Source organism: Amphiprion ocellaris, chromosome 22 (assembly GCF_022539595.1).
Source record: "Amphiprion ocellaris isolate individual 3 ecotype Okinawa chromosome 22, ASM2253959v1, whole genome shotgun sequence".
Lineage (NCBI taxonomy): Eukaryota > Metazoa > Chordata > Actinopteri > Pomacentridae > Amphiprion > Amphiprion ocellaris.
This window is the reverse complement of record NC_072787.1, coordinates 33,579-44,626: the sequence shown is the minus strand read 5'-3', so window position 1 is coordinate 44,626 and position 11,048 is coordinate 33,579. Positions and strand designations below refer to the sequence as shown.

General features: G+C 43.6%; 1 protein-coding gene across 2 annotated transcripts; it reads left to right on the top strand.

Annotated features, from left to right (window-relative positions):
• Positions 1–3,410: 3,410 nt before the first annotated feature.
• LOC118470745 (complement C3 alpha chain-like) lies at positions 3,411–9,374 on the top strand. 2 transcript variants are annotated; one of them, XR_004847885.2, is made up of 6 exons: positions 3,411–3,514; positions 5,570–5,638; positions 6,277–6,336; positions 6,617–6,728; positions 7,877–8,278; positions 9,111–9,374. XR_004847885.2 is itself a non-coding variant. In XM_055007050.1 (3 exons), exons 1-3 carry the CDS (start codon positions 7,797–7,799, stop codon positions 9,117–9,119), a joined length of 270 nt encoding a protein of 89 aa, XP_054863025.1. In that variant the 5' UTR covers positions 7,517–7,796; the 3' UTR covers positions 9,120–9,374. The 2 variants fall into 2 exon arrangements, 1 of the variants encoding a protein (XP_054863025.1); XM_055007050.1 differs by lacking the exons at positions 3,411–3,514; positions 5,570–5,638; positions 6,277–6,336; positions 6,617–6,728 and having other exon boundaries at positions 7,517–7,967; positions 8,189–8,278.
• Positions 9,375–11,048: the final 1,674 nt, after the last annotated feature.

Below are 11,048 nucleotides of genomic sequence, written 5' to 3'. Positions count from 1 at the left end.
TCTATCTCTCTCCTCCTGTCCCCCAGGACAGGTGTCTGTCTCATTCTCTCTCACTCTCCTCTTGTCCCCCAGGACAGGTGTCTCTCTCTCCTCTGGATCTGCTTGACAGGTTTCCCTCTGTCATCCTGTCCCCCAGGACACGTGTCTGTCTCTCTCTTCCTGTCCCCCAGGATAGGTATCTGTCTCTCTCTCCACCTGTGCCCCATGACAGGTGTCTGTCTCTCTCTCTCATCCTGTCCCCCATGACAGGTGTCTCTCTCTCTCCTCATGTCCCCCAGGACAGGTGTCTGTCTTGCTCTCTCTCATCCTGTCCCCCATGACAGGTGTCTGTCTCTCTCCTCTTGACCCTCAGGACAGGTGTCTCTCTCTCATCCTTTCCCCCATGACAGATGTCTGTCTCTCTCCTCTTGACCCTCAGGACAGGTCTCTCTCTCTCTCTCTCATCCATTCCCCCATGACAGGTGTCTCTCTCTCTCTCTCTTTCCTCCTGTGTGTTCCAGCCCCAGCCCGAGTGTTCCAGCCCCAGCCTGAGTGTTCATTTGTTTGCATCTATTGCACTACAGCTAATGTATAACAGCTCAATTTTTAGTGATGTATTTGAGCTAATGTATTATACCTATCGTGGGGCGGCTGTGGCTCCGGTGGTAGAGCGGGTCGTCCAATGATCGAAAGGTCGGCGTTTCGATTCCCGCTCTGTCCTAGTCATGTGCTGTTGTGTCCTTGGGCAAGACACTTTACCCACCTGGCCTCCAGTGCTGCTACTCACACTGGAGTATGAATGCGTTCTGAATGCTGGTGGTGGTCGGAGGGGCCGTAGGCGCAGATTGTCAGCCACGCTTCCTTCAGTCTGCCCCAGGGCAGCTGTGGCTACAAATGTAGTTTACCACCGCTGAGTGAGAATGTGTGAGTGAATGAATAATGGATTCATTGTGAAGCGCTTTGAGTGCCTTGAAAAGCGCTATATAAATCTTATCCATGATCATTATTATGATTGTACCACAACTATTGTATAACAGCTAATGTATTAAAGTAACGCATGAGAGCTAATGCCTATCATTTATTGGACTACGGCTATTAGATGTAATGTGTTACAGCTAATGACTGCCCAGGTGTTCCAGCCTGAGTGTTCCCCAGGACAGGTGTCTCTCTCTCTCATCCTTTACCCAGGACAGGCGTCTCTCACTCTCCTCCTGTCCCCCAGGACAGGTGTCTGTCTCTCTCCCTTCCTGTCCCCCAGGACAGGTGTCTCTCTCTCTCATTCTGTCCCCCATGACAGGTGTCTCTCTCTTTCCTCCTGTCCCCCAGGACAGGTGTCTCTCTCTCTTGCTCTCCTCCTGTCCCCCAGGACAGGTGTCTGTCTCTCTTGCTCTCCTCCTGTCCCCCAGGACAAGTGTCTGTCTCTCTTACTCTTCTCCTGTCCCCTAGGACAGGTGTCTGTCTATCTCTCTCCTCCTGTCCCCCAGGACAGATATCTGTCTCTCTCTCTCATTCTCTCTCACTCTCCTCTTGTCCCCCAGGACAGGTGTCTCTCTCTCCTCTGGATCTGCTTGACAGGTGTCCCCCAGGACAGGTGTCGGTGTCTCTCTCCTCCTGTCCCCCAGGACAGGTGTCTGCCTCTCTCTCCTCATGTTCCCCTAGGACAAGTCTCTCTTCTCTTGTCCCCCAGGACAGGTCTCTCTCTCTCTCTCTCCTCATGTCCCCCAGGACAAGTCTGTCTCTCCTCATGTACCCCAGGACAAGTCTTTCTCTCTCCTCCTGTCCCCCAGGACAGGTGTCTGTCTCTCTTGCTCTCCTCCTGTCCCCCAGGATAGGTGTCTGTCTCTTTCTCCTCCTGTCCCCCATGACAGATGTCTTTCTCTCTTTCATTCTCTCTCACTCTCCTCTTGTCCCCCAGGACAGGTGTCTCTCTCTCCTCTGGATCTGCTTGACAGGTTTCCCTCTGTCATCCTGTCCCCCAGGACAGGTGTCGGTGTCTCTATCCTCCTGTCCCCCAGGACAGGTGTCTGTCTCTCTCTCCTCATGTTCCCCTAGGACAAGTCTCTCTTCTCTTGTCCCCCAGGACAGGTCTCTCTCTCTCTCTCTCCTCATGTCCCCCAGGACAAGTCTGTCTCTCCTCATGTCCCCCAGGACAAGTCTTTCTCTCTTCTCATGTCCCCCAGGACAAGTCTTTCTCTCTCTTCCTGGCCCCCAGGACAGGTGTCTGTATCTGTTTCTCTCCTACTGTCCCCCAGTACAGTTGTCTCTCTCCTGTCCCCCAGGACAGATGTCTGTCTCTCTCCTCTTGTCCCTCAGGACAGGTGTCTTTCTCTTTTCCTGTCCCCCAGGATAGGTATCTGTCTCTTTCGCCACCCTTCCCCCAGGACAGGTGTCTGTCTGTCTCTCTCTCATCCTGTCCCCCAAGACAGGTGTCTGTCTCTCTCCCTTCCTGTCCCCCCCGGACAGGTGTCTGTCTCTCTCCCTTCCTGTCCCCCCCGGACAGGTGTCAGTCTCTCTCTCTCCCTTCCTGTCCCCCAGGATACATGTCTGTTTCTCTCGTCCTGTCCCCCAGGACAGATGTCTCTCTCTCCTCCTGTCCCCCAGGACAGATGTCCATCTCTCTCTCTCATGTCCCCCAGGACAAGTCTCTCTCTCCTCATGTCCCCCAGGACAAGTTTCTCTCTCCTCATGTCCCCCAGGACAAGTCTCTCTCTCTCCTCCTGTCCCCCAGGACAGGTGTCTGTTTCTTTCCTCTTGTCCCTCAGGACAGGTGTCTCTCTCTCTCTTCCTGTCCCCCAGGATAGGTATCTGTCTCTCTCTCCACCTGTGCCCCATGACAGGTGTCTCTCTCTCTCTCATCCTGTCCCCCATGACAGGTGTCTCTCTCTCTCCTCATGTCCCCCAGGACAGGTGTCTGTCTCGCTCTCTCTCATCCTGTCCCCCATGACAGGTGTCTGTCTCTCTCTCATCCTGTCCCCCAGGACAGGTGTTGGTGTTTCTCTCCTCCTGTCCCCCAGGATAGGTGTCTGTTTCTCTCCTCCTGTCCCCCAGGACAGATGTCTGTCTCTCTCCTCTTGTCCCTCAGGACAGGTGTCTTTCTCTTTTCCTGTCCCCCAGGATAGGTATCTGTCTCTTTCGCCACCTGTCCCCCAGGACAGGTGTCTGTCTCTCTCTCTCATCCTGTCCCCCAGGACAGGTGTCTGTCTCTCTCCCTTCCTTTCCCCCAGGAGAGGTGTCTGTCTGTCTCTTTTGTCTATTTCAGTTTTACAATATTGACCTGAGTCAAGCTCAAGTAAACCACGCAAACCAAGCAAGAAAAGTTGTACAAACCAACAGGATAATTAAAAGTTTGGTTTATTGCTGTATTCATTTTCTCTTACAGCTCAAAGTCGGGCCAATGGACGGCATTTGCAGAGACTATGTGCCTGGGAAGAGCTTCAGGTTTCAGATCAGAGGTGACCCAGGTGCAAAAGTCAGCCTGGTGGCTGTGGACAACGCTGTGTATCTTCTCAACAAGGACAGACTCACACAGAGGAAGGTGCGTGAATTTCTATCTGAGAGGGTTTGGGTTGATAAGTTGTCCTCAAGAACTTATCATCATGAGGACAACTTCTATCATCGATAGAAGGGTTTAAAATAGAATTGACTTTACTCATAAAACAATCTCCACATTTTTCTCAGATTCTCCATTTTCCACATTGTGCCACATTTTGTTGCCATAGAACCAAATAGCAACAACAAGAACTAATGCCTTCTTTGTGAATATGCACAATACTTCTAAAAGTCAGTTTTTTAATTGACATGATTTAATACACACTGGAATGCAGTGGGTTTAATAAGTCTAACCCGAACAGGCATCATTTTAAAATATAAAGTCATGTCACCTCATTCTTGATTAACCTTCTGCTCAGATTTGGGACGTGGTGGAGCATGGAGACATTGGCTGCACCCGTGGGGGAGGCTGAGATGCTAAGGGGGTGTTTTCAGATGCAGGACTGATGCAGGACTGCTTTAGGACTGCTTTACTCCTCCAGTACTGGGTTCAAAACTACAACCAGACAAAGTATGTATGAGCATGGAACAGCTGTCTGTTCTGTTTGGAGAATTTCAGCCGTTTCTCACTCGAGCAACTTCCCGAGTTGACACCATCGTACATGCTGTTAACGTGTTTACATGTGAAGGCAGATACCTACTTGTTTTAGATTCTCCAGTCAGGCTACTGAGCAAAACACAGAGTAGTTCACAGGAATCATCATGTACTGCAATACTGGTGATTTTAATGATTTTATTTCTTCTTCTTCTTATTGTTTTTTTTTCCTCCGTATTTTAATCATGTTTTAACTGTGTAATTTCATAACTGTGTTTTGTATTTGCTGCTGCCTATCTTGGCCAGGACTCTCTTGAAAAAGAGGTTCTTAATATCAACAGGATCTCTACTGGTTAAGTAAAGGTTGAATAAAATCAAAATGGAAAAAAAAAAAAATAATGATTTAATTGTTTTCTTGACTGGTGCTCCTATACATAGCAACACAAGTAAAGAAACACACAAAAAAAACCTATAGTGAACATTGAAAAACATCATAAACTAGCTTTCATTAGGAAGTAGCTGTCAACACTTTGAATCCAGTTTTCCCCTTGTAGCAGCTCAAGGCCGTGTTTGCACTGTGTGTTTGCTGAAAGTGAGGCGATCCTGGAGTCGCTTTGGGTGGAGAATAATATACAAACCAACTAATCTCTTAATATGTCGGTTTGTGCCTAATACTGAATATTGTTTTATGTGTGTTAAATCAAGGTGATATTCACTTCTGAAAAGTCTGGTACGAAGCTGATACTTCATTTATAGTGTAGGGTTACAACCTATATTCACAAGAGATTTACATTAAAAGCGACCAATGATTGAAAGAGCAAAACCCATATCTCGTGTCAAAAAGGAACTCATCTTAACCTAAATATGTGTTTTCTTGGACTGTTGCTTGCTTTTATAGCAATTTTTGAGCCACTACAACATATCTTCCTTGTGCGCGTTGGGCTTAGGGGTTAGGAACACATTGAGAATCAAGAATCTTTATTGTCATTGTGTTTCCCCACAGCGAAATTACAATTGGTGACTCCCAGCTATATATAAAAAAAAAATAGAAAAAGGCACACTATGTACAAATAAATTTAAAAAAAAAATAAAAAATACTTAAAAGATATAAATATGTAAACAGTCTTAGTGCACGTGAGCAGTAGGATGGGTGATAAAGTGCAGTCCAGTGCAAGACTCAGTTCTTTATTCCACATAGTGTATCTGTTGTATGTGTAGGGGGGAAATGGATTGGACAGCTCTTGGATAAAAACTGAAACAGTATGGGTACCACAGAATGATAAAACTGTTCTAAAAAGCTGTGATGAATCTGTTTATAATTGTGCATCTTGTCCATTGAATCCTAAATATCATTCCAAGGTAACACTGGTTGTCCAACTCTTTTTTTAAGTCACCATTTGCTGTTGCTCATCTGTTAGACAAAAGCACAACCAGTGCAATGAAACAATGAAACCTTGTGTAAGGGTTTTTGTTTAGTTTTTCCTGTTTTTCCTCTCATCTCCGCAGCCCTGCAGTGTCCAGGCAGTACCAGAAGGAGACGCTCTGCTGAACTGTTGAAGCGTAAAGCTCAGCTGGGTGAGTGTCCCCTCATCATGATTTGTTTAGCCAAGAACAAGCGGGATGAGCACTTCTCCCACCTGACGGGTGATTTGCACTAACTGAGATTAGTCGGTATATAATTTCTGCACATCTTTCAGTGCTTTCTACCTTTAGGCCGACTTGTTGTGAATAGTGATCTCATAATAATAATAATAATAATAATAATAATTCATTGGATTAATTGACAAGCTTCAGGGGAGAAGAACCCACAGCAAGCTGACATGGAAATGTTATGAGACCGTTGTGTTAGAAAGCAGTTGCTGTTTTACACACTAGTGCTTAATATTTATTTGCATTTGGTCTGGAAGAGTCTTTTCCATGTCTAGAAACAAACGTTTGTCTTTTTTTCTGTTAAACTGGTAATTTTCTTCACCCACTCTTCACCAACTTTGTCTGGCATTTCAGTCCTTTATTAAATGTGCTCTTAAATACAAAAGAAGCTAAACAGCTGAACGAAACTGGCAGATTTGATAATGATTCTATTGAGGTTCTGCACTAGCAGTTACAAGTGCAATGTATAATGACAATGGACTTTTATCAACTGTTGATTTAGAAAAAGAAAAAAAGAGTTTTTCCACATGCATTTCACAAACAATCTTCTTCTCTGTTCGCAGTTGCCTGCTAATCTTGATTTGGAAGTAGAGGCTCGAGGAAATGGACAAGGAATACTAGAGGTATTATCACGATACATAAGAATGGACTTGTAGAATGTTGTAGAATGACATGAATGGAGTATGGGGTTACTAACCAAGACTGACCTCATTCGAGTCTCACTTTCATGGCGTGCTGAAACCGCAACAATCCATTCTAAATGTATTTCAGAAATATCACAAAGACCTTGCCGCTAAGGGCTTTGTTTATGAGTACAATACTTATACGCTACTGTCTGCTTTTCCTCTTATGTTTGTTTGTTGTTTTCTCCTCTGTGCCTCTTACATGTGGTTTTCTTTCCAGTACAGGGAAAGACGACCACGGGTTGTGACCTATTACAATCAGCTGCATGAGGTGGAAGAGAAAATGCCCTGCAAGCACTTTGATCTCAACGTCACTTTTGAAGGATCCAGCGGTAGATCAAATTCTCACACTATATCACATATTTTACACGACGTCCTTCAGACGGGTGACAAATTAAAGCAAATGCACTTTAACAAAAAAAAAAAAAAACAAAGCATTTTGACTGCTGACCTGAGTAAATTTAGTAAATTGAATTTATAAAACACTCGCGTACAATCTCTTAAAATACATACGTTTTGCATACATCACAATGCAAGGACTGTGTGTGCTCATCTTCAGGGACTTTTTGTTCGTATTATTTTTGTTAAGATCAAATGAATACATTATTGTTAAGATCAAAATAACACGTTGGAGCATAATTACATCAAATACACTATTACATACGCTCTAGCCCACCATATAATATATACAGCTGTACATTAATTAATGCTTTGCTGCTGTCCCGGACCAGAAAAGCCTCCAGCAGATGTAGAAAAGTCAGACAAGATCAAGTAGTTGTTGTTGTTATACGTGTACACGACTGTGCAAAATGTTAGATCGGCAGCAATATCGACTACCTTATTACAAATTGCAGGGCACAGTTTCACAGCTTTGGGTAGTTCAAAATATCTTGTGCCAGTTCCTCTGTGGACTGACACTCTGTACATTATCTGATAGGTACTTTATTCATTCCCTTAGGGAGATTCAAGGTATGCATGAGCTCACGTGTTACATAGAAGATAGAGGGCCACTGTGCGAATGAGCATGCAACAGACATCCCAAATCTGCCTAAAATGCTGGTATTTACAGAGGTGAGCTTAAAAAACTGTTAATATTTACAATAAAGTGCAAATCGGTGTTATTTGCAATAAAAATAGAGCATGATAAGAGTTCATAATACAATAAATATAGTATTTGAAGTACAAACGATGTCAGAGCTCTGTGGAAGAACATCTGTTGGTCTGCAGATGCAGGTACATCTGTTAGTCTGCTGCTGCAGGTAGTTCTTCATGGATTCTTGGTGTGCCTCAGTAAAGACTGATTCCTCTGGTTTTTCTTTCAGACTCATTTTAAAATGCTGCTGCTCACATGCTCAAAGACTTTAATCTGATCAGTGACTGATTGTACGTTATGCCTTTACATGAACAATGTGACAGCAGCTGATTATAGTCGTATAGTCATCGTGCCCTTTGTCAGTGCTGTTCTTTTTCTCATTCACAGCAGGGCTCTAGGACCCGGAGACGTCAGGATGGTGGTTCTTGATATCAGTCTACCAACTGGATTCACCCCAGAAAACTCTGACCTGGAGATGGTAATCACCTTCTAGTGCTAGTGCAGAAAAATCTGAAAGCTTGTGTCAATGGTGTATTTAAGTGTCTTTAAAATGAATGTAGTATTTTAAATAAAAGTTTGTAAAAAGTTTACTACATCATGATAATGACCTTCTAGTGGATGAGACATGAATGATCGCATGTTTAGGGCGGCGGCGTTGCTAACTAGCTAACAGCTGACTCTGTTTATGTGTGTGTCCAGCTGTCCAATTCAGTGCATCGTTACATCAGTAACTTCCAGATTGTAGACAACCTGAGTGACAGAGGCTCCCTGATCATTCACCTGTTCAAAGTAACATCACTGTATTTATAATTATTATTCTATGTCATATCATTTTATGTTATTCATATGCTTTTCTTTTTTTCCAAGAAGCAGGTTTCTCAATGCTCAGTAAATAAGTCTTTATGACCACAGTCAACAATCTGAGGCAGTTTTAGGCTATTACACAAAACCGGCTTATTGGTACCAAAGCCACGGTTCAGAACTCAGACTTGCTAAATCAGTGTTAGTGTAGTGCAGTGTAGGGCTGCAGCCAGAGTACTGACGATAGTTAGCAAGAGAGACCATATTTCTCCTATGCTGGTTTCTCTTCATTGGCTTCCTGTGAAATGTAGAATAGAATTCAAAATCCTTCTTCTGACATATAAAGCTCTTAACAACCAATCTCCATCATATCTTAAAGACCTGATAGTACCATATTATCCTAGCAGAACTCTTCGCTCTCAGACTGCAGGCTTACTCGGAGAAGCGACCTGTAACTTCTCTCTAAAAGCAGAATGGGAGGCGGAGCCTTCAGTTATCAGCTCCTCTCTTGTGGAACCAGCTCCCAGTTTGGGTTCCGGAGGCGGACACCCGCTCTAATTTTAAGACCAGGCTTAAAACCTTCCTTTTTGACAAATCTTATAGTTAGGACTGACTGGGGGACCCTGAGGGGGTCAGCTGGAGTCTTCCTCTTGGACGTCCCTTAGTTCTGCCCCTAGTTCTGCTGCTACAGGCCTAGGCTGCTGGAGGACCTCTCTGGATGCACTGAGCCCTTCTCTATCTACCATTATATTTAATATACAGTATATATACCATTATTGCATTACACTCACTCTGTTTCTCCCTGTGTCCTTTCTCCGAGTGTCCCTGATCCCAGAGCTGGATGCTTCAGATCTGTGGTGGTTCTCCCACCAACTGGCCTAATCTCCATCTGTGGGATGCTGCTGCTGCTGACCTTCCTCCAGCCCACTGCTTCCAGCTGCCCATTTCCATCAATCTACTCTGCATCACCCTCACTATACTTGATTTGCTCGTCTACATATTTTTGAATTTACCACCAGCTATATATGTAGTATATTTAATGCCAGAGCCATACACCGTAGCAGTAAACTATAATCAGTTTCCAGCCCAGAGGGATATATGCGCAGATTTTTTTAAATACCATGTAGAAGACTATATACAGGAAGATGAGGTATCAGTTCTTGCACATAGATATACAACAGTCCTTTATTACTCCCCAGGTTAGGGGAAATTTCCAGTGTTAGAGCAGCAAAAATCTTTCAGAGCAGCACTAACTACAGTTTGCTACAGTAAAGATAATAATTATAATAACAATAATATATACAAGAATGAAAAATGAATAAATACAGTATTACTACACTATAAGTGACATCAGCATAAAGTGGCTTGTGGAATACATGTAATTGTAAAAGTGCAGAAAATGCCAGCCGTGCAAGGAGTTGTGGAGATTTTCTCAAAACAGGTGAGTCCTGTGAATATGACCAAAATATGAGATAAAACTACCAGAAACATGTACAAAATGGCCAAAATATGATTGGTTGATAATGTATCAGTGTTGTTATTGATTATTGATCGGTTGCAGGGACAGAGATTTGTGTCTGAGTCTCTGCTGTCATCTAATCGCTCTCATGTAAGATCGTGCCACAGGAGGGGCCGCTACTGACCTCTTGTGGACACAGGCGGTAACGACACGACATTATTACTAACGGTATAGCTGGCGACATTACAGGTGAGCAGCACTTCCTGTTCATCTTCAACGTAAAAGCATCTTTCTTTATTGTACATTTTATGTCAAACGTATTATTAAGCGATTTAGGTCGATTCAGAAGGATCTCTGGTGTAAACCAAGTCGTATTTGACGACAGCCAGCCTCTCCACTTGCTCCGATTACTTTTGTTGTAGTCCGAGTCACGTCCAAACAGGAAACGAATCCACAATGTAGCTAATGACAATCTATAGCTGCATCTCCGTGATGGCAGCGTTAGCGAGCTAGCAGCTAATCAGAAGCTAGTGACAAGCTAACTCCAGCGCTACCAGCAGCGTCTCTTTAAAAGGTGCTGATCACGATATCAGGCTGAAACATTAGACCTGGGACAGGAAACGGAGCTAGAGCTCTGTGTCTTGGAGAGAATTGATTTTAGAGCTGCGTGTGTTAAGGTATTAGTCCGTGTCATAACAAACCCTCGTTAGCAATTCCGCTAGCTCGGCTAACACTTCCGGTCACGAATGCATCTGTACATTACCTATAACGTGTTCATTTTTGAACGTATAGTGACAACAAACACAATTTGAGGGAGTCGACAAGCTAGTGGTCCTTAAATAGATTTTGTTTCATACTGCAGATTCTTCTGAGTCTCACAAAACCACGTTTTAGCATAATAGCATTACGATAGTTTTACGTTGAAACAGGAAGTGCTGCTCCTCTGTAATGTCGCCAGCTTTGCCTCAAATAATAATAGTGTCGTTACCGGCTGTGTCCGCCAGAGGGCAGTAATGTGTACAGTAAAGGGTTAGTGACTTTAGGGGTCATTTTGAATGTTTTTATGGCTATTTTTGCTTCAGTTTGTTCATGTTTTGTCTCATATTGTTACTTTAGTGACTTTAGGGGTCAATTTGCATGTTTTTATGAATATTTTTGATTCAGTTTGTTCATTTTTTTGTCTCATATTATTACTTTAGTGACTTTAGGGGTAATTTTGCATGTTTTTATGGCTATTTTTGATTCAATTTGTTCATTTTTGGTCTCACATTGTTACTTTAGTTACTTTAGGGGTCATCT